Genomic DNA, 25,838 nt, shown 5'->3' on the forward strand with positions numbered 1-25,838 from the left:
AGATTCATGTATTTGTATACAGAGAGATGACCTGCAGGAATTAATTTCTTGCTGCTCTTGTGTGTCAGTTAAAAACCCAGTTGTCAGAAATCACAGACTTCCTATATTAGATTTATGTCCTTTTACTTGTCTGTTGTATAAATAAATATCTGTGGCTATATAGTGGTGTGTTCAGAGGATGGAGGAGACCCTTCCTTTAGTAAGGAGCTGGGTGTTGTGTATTTGGTATCTTAAAGTATCAATGTTTATTTAAAGACAAACTTAATGTCTTATGTCTGTTTCTCTTCTCTCTAGAGCTATCCCCCACATTCAGTCTCACCTACAGATATAAATGCCAGTCTTCCTCCAATGTCTAGCTTCCATCGTGGCAGTACCAGCAGTTCACCTTATGTAGCTGCCTCACACACTCCACCTGTCAATGGATCAGATACTATTCTGGGTATACTATTCTGCCTTTTTTTTTTTGTTTAAGTTTTTGGATTTGGTGGGTTTGGGTTTTTTTTGTTTGTTTGTTTTGGTTTCTGTTTGTTTTCTGTTTGTTTCAATTTTATGAGAAAATGCAGTTTGGGGCTGCATGACATGCAAAATTTGTAGGCTTTAATTTATAGGATGCGTGTAAATCGGATACTGCACCACTGTGATGTTTCTATCCTCAGTACGGCTGAGATGGGGCAAATTGTTGTGCAGTTAGCTTAAGACTTACTAGCCTGTTTGCTTTCACAGCCAAGTCTGTTCCCAGGAGATCGTATCTATCCGACTTTACAGCAGTTATCCTTCCATAGTTTGCTATATGTACCGTTCATGTAGGTAGTTCTGGTGTTGCAGTTTTCAGAGCTGCTGCATCACCAAAGTACTGTGCTGGAGAAAGGCAGGAAGGCTGTTTCTTCGGGGAGCTTGATAAACTGCATTGTAAATTCCTCTCTTAACTGATTCAGACATTACTGAGTAGCCAGGATGGTGGCTTGATTTAGTCTCTTCTGTGCTTACTTAGCACAAAATACAGGACGATCATCCATTCCTTGCACGTATTTACACATCTTAAGATACAGATGTAGAAATGAAGTGCTTGTACATGCCCCTTGTCAGTTTGATATGATTTACACTTAAGTTTCATTTTAAGTAAGCAGAGTTTAGTTAGAGTGACTATATTGGCTTTGATATGGGAAGTTTTACACTTGTGTCTTTTAAACAGAACCCAGTTAATGAATCTGCATGGGAAATTCAGGCTAGAAAATCCAAGTTTGCCACAAACTTGAAGCAGCAAGTGTCGCGTGGGTTTCTGGTGTGAATGGCTTACATTTACATTAAATACTTCTTTTTTTCCATTAGAAGTTGATAATTGGAGAAAGGAGATTCACTTTTAAAAAGGGTCTGTCTCCTACAGTAAAGCAGATATTTTGCAGGATTCAGGTCCTTTCTGTGTTTGCAATTGGCAGGGCTTCAAACTGCCTCTCGGCTTAATGGTGTGTGGAGCAAAAGGGCATGCAAAGCTGCTGACATGCAACTGAGAGCAGGGGTGACAGAAAGCTTGGTGGATAAGAGCTTTTCAGGGATTTTCTAAAATAAAGATGAGAGTACAACACAGGGAATTAGAGCAGGGGGAGCAGGGAGACACACAGGGAACTATTCAGTGAATTTGGCTTTAAGAACTAATGAAACGTGCAGCACTTCAGTGATAACAGTTTAGAAATCAGCTGCAATGATACAATTTTCTGATTGTGATTTTCTTATATTTCATTAAAATTAGCCTGCAGTCCTAGAAAATAATTTCAGTCTGTTTTCTAACTGCTTTCCCTTGCTGGTCCTGAAGTTATCGCAGTGATACCGTGTGTGACTTGAAAGAGGAGATCATCTCAATTTAATTGTTTTAATTAAATTTTTAAGTATAATGCGAGCTGATTCTGTTGACAGTGACTTCCTCAGAATATCCATTTCAAGAGTGGTTGCTTAACTGTACATGATGAATAAAATAATAAATAAAATTTCAGCTTTAAACATAAGTGTTGGGTTTGCTTTCCATGTTACAGGAAACAGAGGAAATGGTGCTGGAAGCTCACAGACAGGTGATGCCCTCGGGAAGGCATTGGCATCTGTAAGTAGCAGTTCGAGTATTCAGATCTGAAAATCACATTTTGATCATTGCATTCACTATTTCATTCCTTTTATCATACCAAATCAGGAGTTTCATGTATGAAGTCAGAATAATAAACTGTGATGCAATGTCGTATACTAGATAAATGTATAAAAAAACAAGTGGAAAATGCTTTTATTTGTAGAAGACTCATTCTGTCTTTTTAGGGATCAAAAACTTTGGGGCAGACAGAGTTCAGAAAGTTGTTCAGACAAAGGAAAAGACAATCCGGATGAGCTGGGGGGTTGATTGCTTGGGTTTTTTTTTTCTTCCCTGTAGTGTTGAGCTAAAGTCAAATATTTTTAACATTACTCTTAGAGCAGATCCTGCCTCAAGGTTAAAAATGTTTTCTCAGTGGCCTTATTAAACTGAGTGGGTTTGAATGCTGTGTTGTATAGCTATGATTTATGGAGCAGCTTTTAAAATGCTATATATGCATAAAGTTTAAACTCTTAACTCTTGCTAGATTAATGTAGATAATGTAAAATATTGCAGGTACCTTCAGTCTACCATAAGCTCTGTGTGTGCACCCATATAGCCGTTATTTTTGCATTAATACAATCAGATGTACGTTTTATGAAGTGGTAGTTGATTCAGTATAGCAGCAATTTCAGTTAGGAGTGCTGCTGGGGGACCACTTTGTATTTCTGCTACATAGCGAATAGGGTGACTAGGTCTGATTTAAGAGATAGAAATGACTACTTTGCAGCCCCAAACCACCATTCCTGGGTTGGATTCTGCATCTGTTACCTCATACCAGTGAATGCAGATGTGCATATTCGTGCAGATCCTGTTTCCCCTGCATCCCTCAGAGGGTCATATGTTAAAAGATTACCAGATCTGATAATGTCTGTAATGTCCAAATTGGGTAGAAGAACTCTGACCTACTGGCTTTGGGGAGAAAAACGTTGTCCCAGTTGCTTTTGGGGATTCATCAAGCAGATAACAATTCACGAGTCCAGAGGGCAGTTAACACTCTTTTTTTTGTCTGAGACCTGTCAGAAAGGAACTGGGATCATTTTGACTCCTAGAAATAGCAATGCTTACATACTTCAGGCTGTTCCTTACTCTGCAGATGTATTGGGATGTCTGCTCTGCTGTTCTGCAGCCTGACCAAAATTTCTGCTGCAAGTCTGACACGCTGGCCCGTTAGAGCTGTGGGACTTTGACATTTTCCACTGCTCTTCTTTTATAAGTTATTTTCTCATCCTTGCAGGTATTTTTTCCCAAGTCACTAGCCGAGAAAGCCAGGCTGATGTTGTGAGGAAAAACTCTAAATATATTGCGAGTGGAAGTCAGGGCAGAAATGTTTAATCTAACTGGTGGGTGGGCTCTGGTTGTCATAGAAACTTGTTTCTGTCATCCCGTGTTGTTGCTTGGCAGGAGCAGCCAGGTCATTCCATAAATCATTTCTGTCATAGCTGATGGTGATGCATTCCATCTGCTCTATCACTGCATGCCATAGTCTGCACACTTCAAATCCCTCGCCTCATCCATCTGCTTCCCCCGCACCCCACAACACACGCGCACCCAGCACACTTCTTTGCGCTTGTTCGGCGAGGAGCACCACTCGGCTGTGGAGAGCAGGGAGGTGCTCTCTGCTGCAGGTGAAGCTGGCACTGATGAATTTTGATAGCCAGTAAAACAAGAATATTCTTTTCTGTTTGATCAAAGTTTCATTTAAATACTGTGATTGTCTTTTCAGTGTTTATTTTTGCCTCCCCCCAGACGACAGTACATGCCTTTCTGGTGGGGTTTTAACTGCTACCGCTGCAACTGTTGAGAGGAATTTTTAGTTCTAAAATTCTGTTGATGTACATCTCACAATAGGCCTTTCATGTGCGAAACATCAGAGGATACGACATTTGTTCTTCAGTTTAGGTATTAAAGACCATACAGAATAGTATGTGATTAAACATGTAAGGCCAGATAATACATTTGCAAAGGTTCTTTTATTTTAGGTTTAAGCCTGGATAATTGTGGTCTTAATCTCAGGGTAGGCAAGAAAGAGAATTGTACATGAAAGTATTTACACAAAGTTCCCAAAGCCCTGTGGATTACGCATTAGTTTGGATAATGAACTAGTATAGATAGAAAGAAAAGAAAATCTGGGTATTCGTGCCATTTCTGATGTGTTTCCCTGAACATTTGCCAAACAATAACCCTTTAAGATTGTGCCCATGGAGGGTTATATGGCAGGAGAAACATCTGGTTTATTTCATTGCCTAATGCCAAATCAAAACACTTGGTCTTTAATTTAGAGGAGATCAAACAGGAGGACTGTTTAACTTTGTTGATTATATCAGACCTCTTTGTGATAACTTACATTTTGATTCCTACCTCAGAACTAGGGTAAAGGCCTTTGTACGGTCTCAGTAGTTAAATAGCCACTGGTCCCTCACAAAAGAAAAGAAAATGTGGGGAAGTTGACTTCTAAAAGTAATTCATGAATTAAGTTTCTTTGTTGCTTTAGACTCAATAACATTAGCATAACAAAGCCTAACTGAAATGTACACTGTAGTGTTTAAAAAATTGGACTAACAGCTCCGAGGTTTGGCTCTGCAGGCTCTCAATTGTGCAGCTTTTGTCTAAGAGCCTTTTCATTAGACCCTGGCATATTGGCATCCCGCTGATTGGAATGGACCATGACTGATAGGAGGAGGAGTCTCATTTGTTGCAGTAAAATGAGTCATGTTACCGTTTAAGCCTGGCAGAAGGTGTCAGGGTTGTTCATCATTGGTCATTTAACAGCACAGCGGCCAGGGACTGAATGCAGAATGAATTCTGACCTCGTGTCTTAGTTGTGGCTTTGGTATAATGGAGGTTTTCCCTCATACAAAAACAGCAAAACAAAATCAGCAGGTTAGAACAGTGGAAACCAGCCAGTCTCAAAGGAAACTTCATGGCCTTTGTTCTGATATAATTTTAATTTTCTGTATCTTACCTGCCTGGAACTCTACAGTTCCCATACTGATACCCAAGATTTATTTTTACACTCATACGCAATGCATGAATTTCCTACAGTGGTCTGAGGTGGCTTGTTCTTTTAAATATACTTTCTTTCTAGCATGTAGGAAAAGGAGAAGGTATTTCCAATAGGGAACTGATGGTGTTTTCTAACGGGAAAGTGTGATAAACCAAGAAGGAGCATGTGGTCTATCAGGTCCTGGTTTTGTCAGTTCAAAAAATACAATATGCAACTTAACCGAGTCCCAGTTTATTGTCAGCTAAATGCTGAAATGTCATATTGTCTGTGAGAAGAGACATCAACCACACTGCCAGTGAAGACTTTTTGTAACTGCCATCTGATGACTAACAAATCCTGCTCAAGCAAAACAGGTTTGAACTGGTGACCTATAAAAATACGTTCTGAAGTCCATAGTCAGCCCCTAAACTGATTCAGTTGCCTTCACAAAATGAATTTTCCAAGAATCTTAGAATTCTAAGTTTTAATTAAAGCTTTAAGCATTATGTCTTCTGTTTTTATTAAGGCTTTTTAATTACATTAATAGCAAGGAATGGATTGTTGCAAGTTGAGGTTTGGTATCTCAAGGGAGCAGCTGATACAGAAATAAGAGGGAAAAATTGTATGCGCTGCAATACAATAGGAAGAGCAACAAAATTTCAGATGGTTCTCATTTGGTAGGTACGTAACTAGGGCTGAACGTTTTCTTGGTATTTTCTCTTGTGAAGGCTTAATTTCTAGAAGATAATGTGTTGACTGCTAAAATCTTTTCTCTCTTTAAAATTTGGGAAGTCATTATTTCTTCACATTTTCCTGAAGTTTTGTTTGTTATAATTATCTTTGTGCTGTTAACTCTTATGTATATTGTTCTCCTTCAGTGACAACAAGGCTGTAATTTCTGCTGCTGTTGAAGTAGAAGGAAGATCAGTTACACTCGTGTTGCTATCAAATACAGGCTGTGCTTATTTTGACAGCTGCTTGAAAATGAAAGTTCTCTGGACATTTTTAGAGGCTTGAGTGTGATAAAGCAGAGCTGTGATTGAAGGATGAAATTGGGGTTTTTATCAATCTAGCATCATGAATGACAATTAAAAGCATGAAAAGGAATCCTAATAGCTATTTTCTTTACTGAATATTATGGCATGTATTGATACACAATCCCTTTTGTCTGTTGTTAGATTTATTCTCCTGATCATACCAGCAGTAGTTTCCCATCGAATCCGTCAACACCAGTTGGATCACCATCGCCTCTTACAGGTAGAGACTAGCCATTTGTCAGTAACTCATTTGTTGTTTTGAAAGCCTCCTGTTTTGAATCCCAGTGAAATCAGCAGTTAGATTCCTTGCAAAATTACTTCTGCATTTTGTTTATATTTCCGTTGTACTAAATCCAGATTTAGAAATCCAGATTCTAAGCTGGTTTGTTACGAGCATTCACTTAAATCCTGGTGACAGGCTTTTAAAATTAGCTTCTTAAAATAATCTTTGACAACACTGAATGACCATATACAACCACAGCTATAAAGATGTCTGTACAGATCTGTACCATTGGAGAGAATTAAGAGTGATTTGGTTGGTTTTGTTGGGTTTTTTTTAAGCTATATGCTAAAATTCTGTGGCAGCTTTCAGTGACAAACACAGCAGATGTGTGTTCCCTCTAATGAAAATATAGTAGCTGTGAGAGTATCCAGTTTTTACACAGGATAGCTTTTCATTCCTATCTCTCATGAATGCTTTCATTCTATGGGAGAAGAATTTCTGGCATTTTTCAAAATAAATGCTCTATATTGCAGCCACCTCTGTCACCTGTGCTTTGTGTGTTTGTAGTGTGAATGTGGGAAGGAGCATTCCAGTGTGGAGATGAACTGTGGGCAGCTGCCTACAGCTATTAGTGGGTAGTGCAGCTTTCACAGACACTGTGGCCTCAGCTGTCTAGTAAAAGTTGAACAGCTGTTCTCCATATAGAGAGGGCTGTGAAAGCGCCATTGAGTTAAATTTGTTGTTTAACAAAGAACTAGAATTACAAGCAAGATGATGTAACTTTAACCCTGTTCTTTCCTGTAGTCCGATTAGTTAAATTATTTAACGTTTATACAACAGTCTGTTTTCCCTTTCTCTGTTGTTTAATGTATCCCTGCAGGCTCGAGGCCATTGGTCACTTCTTGCAATAGTGTTTAGATTTTTATATAAAAAAAACCAAAACTAACTTGCAGTGAAAGGTGCACAGAATGAGCTTGGCTGGACACCTGTGTAACCTAGAGCAATAATTCGTTAAAGTTATGGCACGTAAAATGGATATATGTAAGTGAATATACAGACTACATGCAGTGTCACTCAGAAAACTTGCATCATTCATACTTGACTTATGTTTAATGGACACTGCTCTGGTTTTCTGTGGTCTTAATGGATTACTGAATATCCGACATGGTATACCTGAGCAGCTGCTTTGAGCATTTCTGTAACTGAAAAATCTGTGTTGAATTGAGCGAGGATGGGATTAATGGGCTTTTTGATTCAGTGATTGCAGTTGACAAAAGATGTTTTGTGTATCCTTGTACTGAAAAGGTAGATCAGACCGGAAAATTGTTACTGATTTCTTTTTAACATCAAAACAAACACTGAAAATATTTTGTGGCTGGAAGAAAGAAGTTCTGACATTTCAAAGTATTTAAAATTTTAAAGATCCCAACTGTAGTTCCCTGAGCAGGTACTACACCTGATTTTGTAAGTGTGAAAGCGCCAGCTAATTCCTGGGTTTAGAATACAAATTTGAGGTCCCTGAAATGTGAAGCTTCCCTTTGCCATTGATGCCTTTGTCTGTCGGAACCTGTATCAGATGTAAAACTCTCCAAAATTTGCATTTTAATTTGTGTTCATTATCCTGGATTCTGATGGCTAAGACAGTAGTAGAGTAAGCAAATAATTCTGAAATCCTTCTTAGACACAAACTTAGCATCTGCTTTACGATTATACCCTCCCACCCCCTTTAATTTCAGTGATACAGAATTTATCAAGCCTTTGGTAAATTGCTGCAGTAGTTAATTACCTTCATTTATGAATCTGGACTTTTATCTTTATTCCCAGATGAGTCACTGAGAACACAGTGAAGCACAATGTAAAGTAATTACTACTACATTTATGGCTGTTGATACTCCTGGTAGCCATTTTCTGTCCTGACCCAAAAAGTTATTGCAGATAACACAAATGTTTTATGTACACTAAAATAATATGCTTTGCAGCATTTTAGCCTTCATTGTGATTTTCCTCTTTTTTGCAGTTAGCTCTTTGTTTATCTAGCCTTCTTCTTATTATAGGTTTGAGTGAGTCATAACTTGCATATCCTTTAATTGTAAATTACAGTAGGAGTACTCTGCCATTTAAAGCATTGAGAGATGATAGCTTCATGACACATGTAGATAAACTCACATTTGACCATTTGGCTGTTACATTACTGAATAAGGGTAATGACATTTTTTAATTAATTTAAGTAAAAGCTTTGAGAACAACATGATGAAAACCCCCAAGTACTGTGAGACAATAGCATATCTCATCTTCCCTGCCCCCATTTAATTTCTAATTTTACTAAACATGCCCAGACCGTAGCTTCTTGCATAGTTTCAATGATTGTGTATACGTATGTGAAGTTTATGTGCGGATCTGAATGGTGGGAGCCTTGGTATTTTAAGAATCCTCCTCCCAGGATCATAAGTATTCAGAAGGCTTCAGTTGGTTCTGAGGGTACAAAACCAGCCCTCTGTGGACTCTGATGCCGAGTGTGTGTTTGAAAGGAGAGCCAGAGGATTAGTGTTGGTAGTAGAAGAACAATACTGGAGTGATTACTATCGATGACCCCTGTAAATCCTAACACTTGCCTGGCTTATTTGTATTTTCATGCTGCTATGTTGGTGCTGCACTAAAAGCTGCAGTTGTTAATTGCAGGGCTTGTGGTGCCAGGATGCTTTCTAATATAATTGGTGGATTTCATGCACAAACTTCTAGGAGGGGGAGTGGAATGAGGAAGGCAGGAAATCAGTGCCATCTGGCAACCTGTGCAGACATGGAGACAGAGTATGCCACTGTGCGGAAAGAGCACCAGCATTACTAGAGGTGTGATTAAAAACTGCAGGTTGCAGTTGGGTGGTTCATTTGACAGGAGTTTAATATTCCCTCCCCCCCTTCTATTTTTTTTTTTCTTCCTTTGTGAGAAGTCCCACTCAAGAGTTTTGTTCTGGGCTTACACTAAAGAAATAATAACCTTTTCCCATTAAAAAAGCCCCCCAACAAACTCATGAGACAAGGTGAACAGGCATTGAGCCTTTGCTTTCTTTTCTTAACTGGTTGCCTTTCTGTTTGCCAGCTGATGCTTTACTGTAGGAAGCAGCACACTCACTGTTAGTAGTGAGCACTCACTAAATGGGCTTGTCTCTAAAAATGGAGTTTTGACCAGAAAAAATTTGGACCTTACAGTGAGCCAGAATATTCTAAAGTTGTTCCATTAATGCTTTGCAAAAATAAGTGAGACTCCAAGCGTCATTCCAAAGTTCAGGAACGACAGTAATGTTGGGGGGAGACTACAGATCCAGACTCAGAGTAGTTGTGTGAAGTGAAAATTGGTAATTATAAACTTGCTCACTGATGTAGCTGTATTTTAAAAGAGAATTCCAGCACAGTTACGGCAGCTCTGGGCTGCTATGAAACTGGAGATGGTTTATTTTTTTTTAATTAGAAAGGAAATATTTAGGTATTTTAATAGCTATGCAAGCTGTACTCTTTTTGTTATATAAACCCCTTTCTTTAAGAGGTAACTACTTGCAGCTCTCCGAACAAAGGAACTGTAATGTTATTAAACCTTTTCCCAGTTTTCCAGATGTACAGCTCTGGCTGTTATTGAAAGAACAAGCCCACAGGCTCTTCCTTTAATGAGCTGCTTTGGATTGTCCGTCCATAATTTATTAATGTAATTGCTTTATTATTACATTTGTATGGCTGAAAGGAAGCTGTCTCTAATGGCCACAGAATTTTGTGTAGTATCTTCATAAAAAGATGCGTTATTAGTTGGTGCGAAAAATACATGTTGACTATTTCAGGCTTTGTTTTAAAAGTACTTCTTTATTAGCATTTCACATCTAATTATTTTTAATTTTTACATGGTAATTAGGTATATGTCGGATGAGAATGGATATGGATTTGAATTTGCAGTGTATAGGTAGTATGGATGTAATTGATTTGTTGCACAGTCAATATTCTTTAACTGCCAATTTATGTGCAGTATATCTGAAATCGCAAATGGGGATTACTTGGGTGTATTTTTACTCTTCTAAACTAGAAATGCATTATAATGTAAAATGGTATCATGTGGAATGAGATGATAAATCCTTTTGATCTAGTTTTAAGTTTTCTCATTTAGTAAAGAGGTGTCATAAAAATGGTTTTCCAGTTATCCTTAGTTCAGTGTCCATTTGCTTTCTTTAAATATTTTTGTGGTATATTTTAACATTATTAAAGATATGCCTACGTATAGTGAACATAACCTGAAGAAGGAGTTCAGCAACCCTTTTATGGTGACACTGGCAGAGGGCAGGTATTTCAGGTACTCTGTGTGTGTGTTTAGTCCACTTTTGTATCGTTTAAGTACTGTGAAGATGTCACTGCTTTGTCATCGACAATGTGCCTAACCCTACAGATGCCAGGATATAAAAATTATCCCTCTGCAAGGCAGAATGAAGGAATTTGTCCTCCTTTGTGTACCCATACGTTAGCTTACCTTTATGCAGAATGCTGGTTTTGATTGAGTTGAGAAATATCGCGTCGCTGCTTCCCACTTCTGCTGCATAAATCTCTGTTAACCTAGACGATTTTGACAGGTGCCAGTCAGTGGTCTAGGAGTGGAGGACAAGCCCCCTCATCTCCAAACTATGAAAACTCTCTACACTCCTTGGTAAGAGTTGTTGAAAGCAACACCGTACTTTTTACTTAAGAGCTGAAGGCTTGGTTTTGTATAAATCCTGCATATCATTAAAGGAAACAGTAGGATAGCATTACAAATGAATTCTTTGCTAACAAATGGCCTGTTCAGTTGAACAATATAAGACGTGCAGGGTGTGTCTTTCACCATCTGTTCCTTGGGCATCAGGCTTCTGTGCTGAGGACAGCTGGTGCTAAAGCGCTGTTATGAGATTCTGGTACCTTTTCACAAATCCATAGCTAATTCTTATCTAAAGTTCAGTCTGGAGGAAAGATAAAGACTTCATGCCTTTGCATTTACTTGTCCTTCCCCTCCCTCCCTGAAATGGTAGCCTCTTGGGCTTGCCTTCACTACGCTTGTCATTAAAGTACTAATATATTGTATTTATAATTGTTATTTGTTATTGGGGAGTGTTCGTTTATTAATTAATGAAACGTTTTACAGAAAAAGACCTGGGAAATCATCTACAGCATTATAAATTTTCTTCCTTCGAAGATGCAGCAGAGGATTTAAGTTACTGACTTCTTTCTTAAATTCCTGAGACAGGATCGGGAAGGAAAAGGGAAAAATTTGAGGGGAGGCTTTGATTACCTGTTAATATTTCTAGTTTCCACAGGTGAAATTTCGTTTTTCTGTCTAACAAGAACAAGTTTAAGCCAAATCCGTTTTCTTCAATATTTTTGCAATTAAGTATAATTGTTACATACATCTTAAAATCCTAACAAAACTGCAGTGTTAAATATTAGCCTTTTCTTATCTTAATATAATCAGATCTCTGTTGCATTAACTTCACTAACAATTTATTGCTGACATGCACATCAGCTGTTTCCTCACCTCTTTTTTGAATTAATCTTAACCTGTGCTTTGCTTCCTGTTCTGTCTTGACTTTGCCAGAAAAATCGAGTTGAACAGCAACTTCACGAGCATTTGCAAGATGCAATGTCCTTCTTAAAGGATGTCTGTGAGGTACTATTTCACTTTAGATGGTGCCTTTTTGTGTTTCAATTAATGCTTCCTTCAGATTCCCCATTAAAAACTTAAATTAGCATAGCATATGACCCATCTTCTGACTCCAACATCCTGCCATTTCAGTTTCTGGAGAGCTGCAGTGTCAGAATTGGTTTTGCTTTGGGGTTTTTTGGTCTCCTTTTTTTTTAAAAAAGGAAAGTAATTTAAAGACAGACTCTTCTGCAGTAACATACAGAATTCACTTTTATTTCTGCAGTAGCTGATGTGTTTAAAGCTCCACTTTAGAAAATGATAGCTCAAAGTTTTGTCCAGGTTTTTTGTAATACAGGTTCTCAAAAAGCCACTGCCTCTCTTTATTGTTACCAACGCGGTGAGGCTGATTTTATGATCATTCTTTCTCATCCTTTATTAGCTTATTTTGTAGCACTTCCTTTTTTCTTTGTTCATGCCATGTAATAGAAGCTGAGTAACATTAACCTTGTAATAAGATTCACTTTAAAAGCTACCACCTATTTGTGGAATGAATGCTATCTTGAGCAAAATCTCCAGATATCTTTTCTTTTTCCTGTTTGTTGTAGTGCTGGTAGGTGCTTTCAAAGTCTTTGATATATGCATTTCATCTTCTGTCTTTAATATCTCTGAGGTAGAAACTACTGCGGTATAATGAGTATGCAGGTTTATTCAGTAATAGCTGCTCCTGTCCCTCTTAAATTCTAACAGCAGTCTCGAATGGAGGATCGCTTGGACAGACTTGATGATGCCATCCATGTACTACGAAATCATGCCGTGGGGCCTTCAACAAGCCTGTCAGGTGGCCATGGAGATATACACAGTTTATTGGGACCATCCCACAATGGGCCAATTGGAAGCCTGAACTCAAACTATGGAGCATCTAGCCTTGTGACAACCAACAGACAAGCGTCAATGGTAATGGTATTTTTAAATGTGTATTTTTATGTATAACAGCTTCAGCTGATGCATTTGACTTAGCGCAGAGCCTAGTGAGTTACAACTGGAGTGTAAGGCCAACATTTATCAGGAAGAAACTACTTGAGGTTCCTGCGGAGGAAAAAGTGGCAGACAGCTTGCACCTGCTATGGGTTTCCAATTAGAGGGTTAGGGTGGGGGTAGAAATGAGAGGGAGGAGAAAGATGGGAAAACTTAAACTTGGGCCTGGTCAGTGGCCCATAAAATCCTGCTGTGACCATATGCAGAAAGCTGAAACTTTCTGCTGAGAGCATTTCAGCTTATACATGCATTTTTTCCAGATGTGTAATAATTGGCAGAACAGTTTTCTCCTTGAAATGGTGAATAGGGAGATTGAATGGGAAAAGCAGTCAAGAAGGACTGAATTTCAAGTGTTCTGGTCTGGAAAAGCTGTTTATTGTAAATTGGAACTAGTCTTCAATAGCAGATGCTGGCAGAGGACTGGGAGGAAGCTGTTGGAATGTGGAACCATGGTGTGCGCAGGCTCAAAATGTAAACTTTTTTTTCTAAATGAAAAGGAGTTTGAGCACAGCTGTAGTGCGAGTAACAATGAAGAGGAAACAACTTTTAGATTAATCCCCAAGAAGAGTGAAATAATTCAATCCGTCTCTTTTAGTTTCTTTAAAAAAGTGAACTGTTCTGAAAAAATGTAGTTGAGCTTTTTATAGATCAGAAGTATGTTAAAAGCATTAGACAGTAAACGAAATCTATTTGTAGCATTGCTTACCTCCCTTTTTCTTCCTTTGCATTCCTCCCTTCTCAAGCACGCTTAAAGGAAAAAGGGCTTTTTAAAACATGCTTATTTTAGTGGTGCCATGTGTTTGCATGTTTACAGCGTGATTTTAAAGACCAGTTACATGCTGTGAAATTTTCTGTCATAAAACAGATTCACAGCTGGGCACTGTGTGATCAAGGCAAAACTTCACCTATCATCAAAATAATTAGGTACCCCAATTGCTGAAGGGTTTGTATTCTATAAAACTGAATTAGTTCCAGGCTCTCCCATTCGCACGTCACACATCCATTTTTATTAATTTCAGAACCACTGCAGTAGACATCAAAAAGAACTGGTTACTTTCTATAAGCTGCGTGTGTTTGGGGGCTTTTCGGGGGGGAGTGCTTTCCAACACATACCCAGCTTTAGGTTTCTGTACAACAGTTAGTAATGAAGGAAGTGATGCATAAATACTTCAGAATTTTTTCTGAATACTGCCTCATATTTAAAGAATGCTGTTAAAAGGGAATGTTCTGCCGTAGTCTGGGGTAGACTGCAGTCTAGTTATACAAAAGAAAACTTGTTTTTTGCTCAGTCTTAATGACGTGGGGTAGAGTGACTGAAATTGCAGTGGCAGAATTGTTCTCTCTCTGTCTTGTGGAACCTTCTGGTGCTGCTAAGCCAGATCCAGTCAAATGCAGATAGTGTTGCAGTGTACACAGAAATCTGTTTCTCTTTTAAACTAAGCTATGATAAATATTTTATCAGCTTGGTTTTGATTGAAATAGGTGGCGGTGGAAGATGACTCCCCAAAATGAATTCCTTGGTCTGCTCTAGTTTGATGTAGTTGTGTAACTTAAACGTAATCTAGACTTGAGTTGCCACCTAATGATTGATTGACCTGCTGCTTCAATTGAAAGATGCTTGCTCTCTGTTAAAAAAAAACCCTTAGATTAGGAAAATGAAAAAAAAAAACAAAACACCAAAACCCAAACCATCACTTGCTTTTGTATTTCATCTGGCTGGGTGAAGCAAGCCTGCAGATCAGTTTTGCTTGAATAGTGAGTCAGCTAAAGAATTCCTTGGATTAACCCTAATTTTGTTACATCAGAATAATTGGCTCCAACAGAAAGCATCCTGTTGTGGCCTTGACCAGTCCCCAGCGAGTGCCCTTTGCCATCATTTGCAGTCGCAGGCACTCAGCATGGCTTAGGATGGAGCCTGAAAGATGAACAGAGCAGGGGCTGGGCTGGCCTTTCTGGCTGTAGTGGAAACTGAGCGGTGTTAGTTAATGACGACTGCATTGCAGTAGTGCCCCCCACTTAAGAGGCGCAATTCTTGCGTTATTCAGTAATCAGTTAATTTCAACCTATACTTACTTACCATTTGTATTTCTTGAAATCGTAAGTGCAGGGGAACAGAGGATTTGACACCACCTGAACCGTAAGCTCTAGGCTTTGTTCAGAAATTAAAGAGTGCTGTACTTCAGAGAGCCTCCAGTAAATTTTAAGAAAATAATGTATTGGCTCTCACGGTGTGAAATGTGAACATCAGTGCAGGTGTTTACCTGGTTTTGTTTGACGTGTTCAGAAGGGGTTTAAGTCAAGAAACGTTCATTGGGATTCAGCACTGAACGAAACTTCCTTCTTGGGGGAGGGAGGCGGGGGTGTCTCTTCATACAAAACATTTTTTCTCTGTAGGAAAAAAAATAGAAGTTAAATTTAATTTCCCTTGAAGATGATGATCTTGGCAGAAGGAGCTAGGAAATGAGTAATTTAACTCCTTTTTATGTAATTAGTGTAACCAGACATGGTTTTATTTTAACATTTGCTTAATTTTTGAGCCAGATTTATTTTAAAACTCTAGTTGACTTCATTTCCTGCTCGCTCTGAATGGTCTTGTTTTCTTTTTAGCTGGGCTGGCCATTAGACTTATTCAAATAGATTTTTAATATCTCAAACTCATCAAATATTTGCTAAGTGGCCTTTGAAGTTGATTTGTATTTTATTTCATGTATTATTGAAAAGTTAAGAAGTAATACTCTTTTTGTTCTTATTCAAGCTGCTTTTTATTTGTCATTGAAGTACAATGGAAAAAGAACAGCCTGAATTGATTAAAAATAAATAAATAAAAGGCCTGGAAATGCGGTTAAGGATGAAACTCAATCCTGAAGTCACAGGGTTTTTTCCAGGTATAACAGGGATCCAAGGGAACTGGACAGTCTCCCCTTCTTACCCTGTGTCTGCTGTGCTGTAAGGGCAGGACAGGGCAGCAGGAGCTGCTTGGCCAGCACCACTGCTCTTGCGCAAAGCCCTTCCAGGCGCTGTGTTTCCAAGCAGAGCCGATGCTCGCACTGAGCCGCTCTGAGCTGTCCCAAGTGTAAACATCTTGATTCCAAAGCCCTCTTCATTGTCTTAACTGTGTTCACCTCGGTTAAAATTGTATTACTGGTCAGCTGGCACGGCTTGAGAAGTGCTTGTGTTCTGACACGTGCTTAGGTAAGTCCTGCAGCAAATACAAGCAAAGACTGGTTTGTGGGGAGGTTTTTCAGCTCTCAAAAGCTTTTATTGCCACGAGTTCAAAACTAATAACGAAACTGAAGTGTGAGATGCAGGCCCCGCGTTCGCAGAGCAAAGGTCCTTCCTCTCGCCACGTGTGGCTCCGGGCCGGCTCCCCACATGTGCAGCACTGTGCTGCCAGTTGCCACGATCCGTCTGGTTTGTGTTCAGTTGCCAGAAATACTGCGCTGCTTTCCTAGTTTCAGCTCCCAAACGTTACCACTTAAGCGGACGGAGTGAGCTCGGCACTCACGGTTTGTTCAAACGCACAACTCGGCGCGGCTGCGGACTGCCCTCTGCGCGAGCCTCCTGAGCCGCGGGACCTCAGTTCTCGCGGTGAATGAGGCAGTGCGGAGCCGGGACCGGGCAGGACTTTGGGCCGTCCCTTCGCTAAACGTAACCCGTTTGATTTGCCGGGAGCCCGCCACGCTCGTTGCTGTGGCAGCGCAGGCAGGCTGCCCGGCGGTGGCTGGTTCCGGTGCGGGTTTAGCAGGCGGTGTGTGCCGGCACGCCGCGGCTCCCCCCCCAAACCCCGGCTGCCATTTCGCGGCCCCGCGCCGGGCCCAGCTTTACCTCAGAGCGGCCCCTCGGCGGGCTCAGCCCTCCCGCCTTTGTCGCGGGCGGGGGCGGGGCCGAGGCGCCCAGCTGTATGCTAATGCGGGCAGCGCGCGCCGCCCCGCCCCGCGCAGCTGGCGGGTGCCCCGGGAACGGGGGAGGGGGCACCGCGGTGCCGGGAAGCGGCTGGGCTGGGGGTCGGCGGCAGCGGTGACTGCGAGAGGGGGCTGTGCTGCGGCACAGGGCGCCGGCGCGGCGGTGAGGTGCAGAGGGACGGAGCCTGTCCTGGGAACGGCAAACCCGGTTCTCTGAGCTCGGCGTTCAGGAGACTTAAGGTCCAGCTGGGTGCCTTGAAGCAGGCCCCGGTTTGCTGTGCTTACAGGAAACAGCTCTGGGCCTTCGCGTGGGGTACGGGGGCGTTCAGCAAGCCTCCTGCTTTAGGGATTGTTTGGATTTTCTAGCACATCGCAGATCAGAGATGAGCGCTCATGACGTGGTCGGGTTTGTGACACCTGGCTCTTCAGATTTCTGTATCGGTCTTGTTGATCTAAGTTGTATGCTTTGATTTTGTAAACCTGTTTCAAAGGACTGGAACATGGACTTGAATTCAGCTTTTATTCCCGGTCTGTTTCCTGCCTGTATCAGAACTGATGTGCTTATCTCTCATGTCTAGATTAGCACTAGATCTGGAAGTTGCCGGGGTTCTGGCAGCTGCTTCGTTTGGACACAGCTTTAAGAATTGTAACCTTTTGTAAGAAGTAGTTTTGGAACAGACTTGGCCCTGAAGTGATTCACAGTCCGTACTTTGAATAAAAGCACCCTCATGCGTTAGGACTTAGCATGAGCAGAAGAACAAAATCACGGGCACAACCTGCAGGGCAGAATTAGGGGAAGACTCGGGTTTGGAAGTGCTCTGTGCAGAGCAAGCCTCACGTTCCTGTTGTACGAGTTTTGTCTCATAGGCTGGAAGACACTGGCTCTGCTCTTTGCTCCCAGTGAACTCTCAAGCACCGCAGGAGCTGAGATGACTGCATCCATAGTGGAACTTCTCACAGACAAAGCCTATTACACACACAGGAAGATAAAACACATTTTAAATAGCAACAGATATCCCTCAGTATACAAGAGATTTTCTGCAGAACAATAGATACGGATACCAGCCCGGAATGACCTGATATTAGTTAAGGGGGGGGGGGGGGGGGGTGTTCCCCCTTTCCTTTCTTGTTCCTGTGTGTTAGCTTACAGGAACGAGTATGTATTAAACAAAGGATAAACTTGCATAAGGGTATTTATCTCTCTCTGGGTAAAACCCATACTAAGACATGAAAGGTAGAAGCTGCATTAATTACTCAAGAGGGATTCAAAGCTCAGCAGTTTACTAGGATTGAAGGATTTATTGAAAAACAGTGGTTCTCATGTGTAACTCCAGGCAATAAACCTATTTAATTAAAGGCTTAATCTTCTAGTTGACATGTTTGCTACTGTTCCAGTAAAAAGCTTCATCTGTAGCCAGTTTTTGTAACTATATAAATAATAGTAGAATCCTCAGCTTTGTTAGGGTTTTGGTTTTTTTTTAACTGTAAAATTGTATTGTGGTTGTATTATAAATATTTAAAGGACTTTTGTGTCTTTAGGAATCAAAAGCTTTAAATAGTCCGCATTCCAGATTATTTAAATACAGGCAGTGTGTCTGTACCTTTTCCTTTCTCAAACAAAAGAATATGACTTTATAGAGGTTCGCATTAATAACAGTGTTCTGTCTTGAGCAGAGTTTTTAACAGATTTGCCTGTTCAAGCTGGGCACGGGCACTCATCGCTGTCTTGGCATAAGTACTGTTAATCCAAGTTTATGCTTCCTCTCGGTGCTTGCTGCTTGGAAATTTGATCATGATGTATCATGAAGGAGCAGATCAGAAAATACTGAGAGGTGGTAGGAGCAGTTAGATGCCTGGGTTATTTTTGCATGATAAGATTCTGTAATGGGACTAAGATAAATGTATTTAGCTAAGAAAGGAGGAAAATGAGAGGGAATTATTAAAGTGAACAAAACAGTATTTTGATATTAGATCCAGTTCTGCCTTAATCCTGTTTCAGCACAAGTGAGGAGATGCTATTTATACATGTGCATGTCTGTGTATGTGAGCATAGGGCAGTATACACACCTTACACATGGGGTGAAGACGATTATTCCCCACGATTTAAGGATCACAGTGTTACATGTACTGGAGTTGCTAGTTGAATTAGTTTAAACAATCAAAGGTTAATCAAGTCTTACACCCCTCGGGTATAAATCAAGGAGAAAACTCTGTAGTGTTGTGTGGGAAAGTAGTGAAAAACCTTGTTGCTAGGTTGCTGTGTTATTCCAAACAGGTGTTGGTCACTGCTTTGCTTGAAATACAGCTTAATCCTGTGTGGTGTGATCAAGTGGTGTAGTGTAATAGCATCTTCCAACTAAATCTTTCCTTTACCAAGCTAGAACTTTAACTTGGGTTTGTAATCCAGCAAATATTTTGTCTTTTAAACTTCTGTATCTGGACTGTTTCTTTTTCTTTAAAGCGTATCTTTAATGGAAATGTTTGCTTTGCTTTGCTTTAGGTTGGGGCTCATCGGGAAGAAAGTGTCAGCCTCAGCAGCAACCATTCAGTTCTTCCCAGTGCAGTTTCTGCTCAGAGCACAGAACTAAATCATAAAACACAAGAAAGCTACAGAGGTAACTTCCCAGTGATTTTAAATGGGGTCTGCAGTAATCCAGAGCCAGTGAGGCTGTAAATCTTGGTAAAATTGCATCAGCACAGGGAATAGAGACATAGATGATGTTGAGAAATAAGAAATTAATTGTAAATACTGTAAAATGCTGCTGTGAAGGATCCCTGCAACAGTTTTCAGGGCATCCCTGTGTCAGACTTGACCCACTATAGTTCCAGCAGAAGACTCTGCATTACAGCCATGTTCTCTTGGCTGAAGGAGCCGTAATGGCATTTGCAGTACGGCAGCCATTTCCGAATCGGCAGGAAGGGCTGCAGAGTGAGCTGAAGGCAGATTTCAGTCTAGCTAATAAAAAGAAATCCTTCCATACAGGTGTTAATGGTTCCCTCTGTTAAAGGTTCCCTCAATTTTTAGCTTGAAGTAGTAAGCTATGGAAGACACAAGTCAGCTTACTCGTTAGCATGCTTGCACCATTTAGAGAGGTGCGTGTTGCACGTTTGATCTAAGCCCAAGCCTTGATGTCAGTGCAGCTCTGCCCTAAAATATGCAGCCCAGACATAAGGTGCAAGTTTCCTTACTTCACTGAAGTCCTATTGTCTTTAACAGTGCTTTTCTTAGGTGAAGCTGTTACTGATCAAGCTGCTCTGAGTTATGATCCCTTTACAACCCCTGACACATGCCCAATTACATCAGTGTTACCAGGATTTCTCTTGCTGTTGCCAGAGTATAGTTCCTACTGTCGTCTTCCCAGACTCTGTCCTTAGCTCTGGCCTCCCATTGACAATATCTGCTTGAGATTCTCTTTGGTATTTCATGCCTGTGATACTCACACTGCTCTCTGGTTGCCTGCAGCATTGTCAGGTGGCTTACAGAGCCAGTCTGTGGCTATAGGTCCAACAGAAATCAAGTCTGAACATAAGGAGAAGGATGAAAATATACATGAACCCCCCTCATCGGATGACATGAAATCAGATGATGAGTCCTCCCAGAAGGATATCAAGGTCTCATCTAGAGGCAGAACAAGGTGGGTTGCTGACATGTCCTAGAGAATTTGTGCTTCCTTAATGCTGTGTAATATGCTGTCCTTATGTTTGATGAATTTATTTCAAGGCTTTTGCATTACCTCAGTGCACCTATTAATAGACAGCTGAAACGGATAAACAGTTTAAGTGTTTGTATCCACTTAAATACAGAATAGAGGATTTTCTGGGGAAATCACTTGAAAAGTGTGCATTCCCTTATGTTGCTGCCTTGCCTGATACCTGCCTGTGTGTACGTGTAAGTGGTGTAAGATACAGAGAGCCCTGCCCAGCACAGAGGGTGGGAGAACATTAGAAACCTGCGATACTTTGTACCTGGGCAAGGGCTGCGCTTCTAAACTTGAGCAAGTGGCGATGAAGAGCAGCAGCCTGGTAAGCCTCATTCACTGGGGTGAGCACAATAGGTACATAGTCTGTGAAACACTTCTCCCCTCCAAAGGCATAGGCAAAAAACCTGGAGCTGATGCCGAGTAAAATTCTTCTGGATCTGCCTGATGGGCCTGAAACAAGCATTGACATTTAGGGTAACAGTAAACAATGAGAGTTTTGCAACAATTGGCAGCACAGCCTGTATCATCACATGTCTAATGGCATTTTAGTGTGTGAATTTTAGTTAGAGCAGAGGTTTTCTGTAGTTTTAGACCGAATTGGACAATCCTATATTTAAAAAAAAGGCTGTGCAAATTAATACAATAATTTGAAGTGATACAAGAATTCTGATTAGAACTGATCAGCTCTATGCTGGGTATTATTAGAAGATAAAATAGTTCTAAAATAGGCCACTAAGGGCTTTAACAAAACTAATGCTTTTTAATAAGCACAGTAAATTGAAAATTACCTGAATGCCTTCTTATATAAGCTGATATATTGGAAACTGGCTGAACTACTTGTTGAAAAGGCTTTATTCCTCACCTGATGAGATGGCTGAGTTACCTCTTTGCTCCTCATTTCTCAGTGATTGAGTGAAGTGGTAGTTTTGCTTCAAGGGGCAGTGTGTTGCCACTACTTATCCTAGAGATGTTTGCCACCTGTAGACAACATTCTGTGCATATTCTTCAGCCGGACACCATTTAAAACTTACTCTCAGAAAGAGGCAGGAACAGCAAGAATTACCTTGAGTACTTAAGCACTGATTTGGAACACTTCCTTAGTTATCTAAGTGTACTTCAATATGAAATAGATTAAGCAGAAAAAGTTTAATTTCATCAACTGAAAATTTTGAACCAGCAGCACGATCACTTGTGATACTTCAGTTTACTTTTATTTACACTTTCTTGCAGCAGTACTAATGAAGATGAGGATTTAAACCCAGAGCAGAAAATAGAAAGAGAAAAGGAGAGAAGAATGGCAAATAATGCTCGAGAACGTTTGCGCGTACGAGACATTAATGAAGCGTTTAAAGAACTTGGCCGTATGTGTCAGCTTCATCTGAAGAGCGAGAAACCCCAGACGAAGCTGCTTATTCTTCACCAGGCTGTGGCAGTCATCCTCAGTCTAGAGCAGCAAGTGAGAGGTAAATGATTTAAAGTACTGACATACCTTGCTTTAAATTGTAACAAGCACTTACGTAGTAGCACAAAAGCTCTAACAAAAATATGAGATCTATTTTAAGACATACCTTACATAACTGAAATATTAAAATGCAGTGAATTTAACCATTTACTTAGGGATTTGCATTAAACGCATGGTGGGGAGGAGAGAGAAAACCTACTTCAGTTGAATCAAAGACATATTAAGGTGCAGAGGCACCCTGCTTGAGCTTCTGATCAGCCCCGAGTTGGATGAGATGACCCTTGTAAGTCCTGTCCAACTGAAAGTCTGATCTGTGTAGCTGGCATGAGCATTCCATTAGGTTTTGCTCTCTTGGACTAGTGAGTAGCCGTCTTCCTCAGTGTCCTGCTGACAGAAGTGCATCGAGTGGCTGGAAAAGTCTTTCAGATGTGGATGACATCAGTGGTCATACTTGCTTAACGCACTACATCTCTGAATCACTGATGCCACTGAATGATGTCAGTGTTTTATTCTTGTGTATCTTATTTTTACTTCCATTTCCTGTTTTGTTGCTTATGTTTTGCACAGATCAAAGCAATAGTTAAAAGTTCAATGAAAGTGACAAAGGGAATAACTCAACACAAGCTTATGTACTGTGTAGTAAGGCTGAGATGCAGTGTTTTCAGGCAGAGTTTTACTGACCTGGGTTTTAATAAAGGCTCACAGTCTCCAGTCAGAGCTCTTCCATAGAGCAGCTAACTACTCTGCAGATGAGGCACCAAGTAGTGCCATGGCAAAGCCCTATTTTAGCATCCCTGAGACTTTGACCTTGGGAATTGTTTTGCTCTGAAAATGACAGTCTGGAAGATAAGGTTGAATATTACAAAGAAGTCAGACTAACATTAATCAAGCATCAAGCACCAAGTCCATCTCTTGGCTCTCCCAGATTCTGTCAGTCACAGAAAGCTCTGTGTGAAAACTAGTAAAATCACTTTTGCCTTGGTCAGAGGTTGCTTCTGAACCTTATGTCTCTGGTAGAAATCTTCTTCTGTATGTACTTACAGTTAAATTGGACCTGTTCTGCAGGCAGTGTAAATTGAGAGCTTTTCCTTCCTCACATGTACATTTCAGCTCCTACTCCCCGTGCATCACAAGCACACGATGCCTCTTGTGCAAGAGGCTGTGCTCCCCGTTTATCTCTGCGTCTTTCTTAGCACCTGTTCCTGACAGTGAGTGACCGGAGCTTTGTGCGGTGCCCGGAGGAGCTTTCACCAGTGCGTTGTTATAATTGCATCAGCCATTTCCTCTCCCTGCTGGTAATGAGGCTTCTCATTCTGTGATTGGCGCTATTCAGACTGAAACGTTTCAGATTTTGAGCTCTAACTGTAGGCTAGCATTTTTATCTCCGTTTCATAAATCGCTGTAAATTAACTTCCTTTCAGAGTTTCCACATAATTAAATCTTCTTTAAAACTTCAAGACAAGCCAGATTTAAACAAAGAAAACTGTGATTAAGAAAAGTTAGCAGTTTTGGGTTGTTTTATTCCCCCAGTAGACTCTTTAGGAGTGTTCATCTTTAGGAAATGCAGTAGGAGGCAGTTGGTAATGACTTGGGTGAAAGCAGAATTAGCAAGTCTGTCCAAAACTGCCTCTGTCAGATTACCCCTGTAAAATGCAAACTGCAGTTACTGTGGGGTGCCTGTGCAGTGCAGGAGAAGGGCTTGTGCTGTCTGTTCAGTCTTGGCAGTCTCCTTACAGCTAAAATTATATCTGCAATCTTAAACTGCAAACCAGAATTCACTGAGAGCTAGAAAAATACCTCAACGTGTTGACTAAATTCAACATGCGCTGGTAGAACATAGTACACACTTTTTGTGTGTCTTTTTGGCCATGGCAGTTTTCATCTTTTGTATTTTGGTTCATGAAAAAAAAAATTTGAAGAACAGAAATAGCTGACTGTTAGAAACAATCATAATTTGAAAACTAGGTCCAAAGCTTCATCTATTGAAGCTAATTGGGGAAGTGGAAATGTACTGATGGAGGTAGCTTGATAGCTGGTCCACAGCTGCCTGTATAAAGTACTGACTGTGATGTGAGAGGAAACATGGTTTGAAAAAACATGAGCCTTCTGCTCTGTGCCATTGTCATATTCTTTGAATTTAAGATGGTTTTCCAGACCTGAGGGTATGAGGAGAGCTACTGACTCGGGACATTCAACCTCCCTTCTTCTAACAGCAGGCTAATATTAAGGTGAAGAAAGAAGCAGTAACGTTACTAAAACTAGCGTGCTGTCAGTAAGGTTGTTGTGACTTCAGCTTACCAGTGAAACACAGAAATAAATCCGGGGTTGTTTGCATTGTAAATTCTTACAGTTCTCATTTTGCACATTAGCAACTCCTGGTGACAAGGGAGACACTTCTTAGCAGGGTTTTGAGGGGGAAGTTTGGGTGATTTTTTAGTTTGTTTTTTTTGTTTTAATACCATCTCAGGAGATGCTTGGTAGGGTTTTCAGTAGTGCTTGTCTGCAGCTTCAGACACCTGTCTTTTAGTGCAGGGACATCAGGAGTTCAAAGAGGGAAGCTGCATAGCTATTTTTACTCCAGCAGTTAATGGATCGATACTGCCCTCTTTATCGGCATATGGGATGTTAACATCATGTTTCTGTTCCAGAGCGAAACCTAAACCCTAAAGCAGCCTGCCTTAAGAGAAGGGAAGAAGAAAAAGTTTCTGCCGTATCGGCAGAGCCGCCAACACCACACCCAGGAAGCCACCCTGGCCTGAGTGAAACTACCAACCCTATGGGTCATATGTGAACACCAGCCAGGTACGTCTCTGGTCTAGAGGGGAACGGCTCTTGTTGCTTTTTATTGGCTACAGTTAGGGAAATGTAGATACGCCTGTTCTTAGTTACTGAGCTGCCACTAGCACCAACTTCTTTATGCTGCTAAGTACTTTGAGGTCTCTGAGCATAAGCAAAGCGTGCAGATTTGTTTAGTTTTATAATAAAACAAAATCCCAAGAAGTTGTCATTAAACTCTTCATTTCCATGTGTTGTTGCCAATGGCTACATCTCTTGGCTCAGGTGGCCTTCTTGGCATGACATGAGAGGAATAGTTAACAGTTTGCTAGATAAGCCAAGCATAATAGAAATGAATTATACATTTTTAAATGATCTAAATATCACATTAGCTCGTTTAAAAATCCATGTAGTTTCCCAGTGCTGAAACAAACAGAGAGACTTCTCATCGCAAAGAGATTTGCTGTCTGGCATAAGGCCAGGCATTCTAGCTCATCTCGTGTGCCCAGCGGAGATTGCTTAACTATCTTAAGTCACAGTCTCTATTATTAAAGAATAGTCAAGATTTAAAAAGTAATGCTTTCAGCTTTGCAAGATAAATCAGTATTTCCAAAAGTCCCATGTAGTCCAAAATGCAGTAGTTCATTTAAATCATGCTGATGGGGTGCTCTTACCAAGGATATATTAGTCATCTGGTTTTATTACATGTAGCTGCTTGGTTTGTTGTTTTTTTTTTTTTTAAAAAGAAATGGGGAAAACTTGATTTTGAAAAGAAAAAAGCTGATTATTTCATGTCTTCGAAAATAGCACAACTGTTGCCACTTTCAAAACAAGTAAGCAGCTGGGTTTGATGCCCTTACTTACATCCATAACTTTACTAAATTTTATGTTGTGGAGGTTGTTGTTGTGTATATAGACTAGTTTGCTTCTATTGTAGCTTATGATAAAGGCATCCATCTC

At 40.5% G+C, this 25,838-nt stretch overlaps 1 protein-coding gene and 1 long non-coding RNA gene across 16 annotated transcripts in view; one reads left to right on the forward strand and one right to left on the reverse strand.

Annotated features, from left to right (window-relative positions):
• Positions 1-25,838, forward strand: part of TCF12 (transcription factor 12) — a 169,599-nt gene that overhangs the window by 140,720 nt on the left and 3,041 nt on the right. For 8 of the 15 annotated variants that reach the window (XM_061447042.1, XM_061447046.1, XM_061447045.1 and 5 more), the window contains 10 exons: positions 295-439; positions 2,028-2,092; positions 6,275-6,353; positions 10,961-11,034; positions 11,956-12,027; positions 12,751-12,957; positions 19,441-19,555; positions 20,404-20,575; positions 21,872-22,104; positions 24,752-24,905. In XM_061447042.1, coding sequence (XP_061303026.1) covers positions 295-439; positions 2,028-2,092; positions 6,275-6,353; positions 10,961-11,034; positions 11,956-12,027; positions 12,751-12,957; positions 19,441-19,555; positions 20,404-20,575; positions 21,872-22,104; positions 24,752-24,894 — 1,305 coding nt within the window. In that variant the 3' untranslated portion in view covers positions 24,895-24,905. The remainder of the gene's footprint in view (positions 1-294; positions 440-2,027; positions 2,093-6,274; positions 6,354-10,960; positions 11,035-11,955; positions 12,028-12,750; positions 12,958-19,440; positions 19,556-20,403; positions 20,576-21,871; positions 22,105-24,751; positions 24,906-25,838) is intronic. The other 7 variants (XM_061447051.1, XM_061447056.1, XM_061447050.1 and 4 more) reach the window with 5 other exon arrangements.
• On the reverse strand, positions 12,962-15,487 carry LOC133266017 (uncharacterized). The gene is made up of 2 exons (XR_009742228.1): positions 15,300-15,487; positions 12,962-13,785 (listed from the first exon to the last, which is right to left on the reverse strand). It is a non-coding gene; the product is annotated as an uncharacterized LOC133266017 (long non-coding RNA).

Source organism: Pezoporus flaviventris, unplaced genomic scaffold (assembly GCF_033815535.1).
Source record: "Pezoporus flaviventris isolate CSIRO_AGI_PZ_B2104156 unplaced genomic scaffold, CSIRO_AGI_Pfla_v1 ptg000006l, whole genome shotgun sequence".
Classification (NCBI taxonomy): domain Eukaryota; kingdom Metazoa; phylum Chordata; class Aves; order Psittaciformes; family Psittacidae; genus Pezoporus; species Pezoporus flaviventris.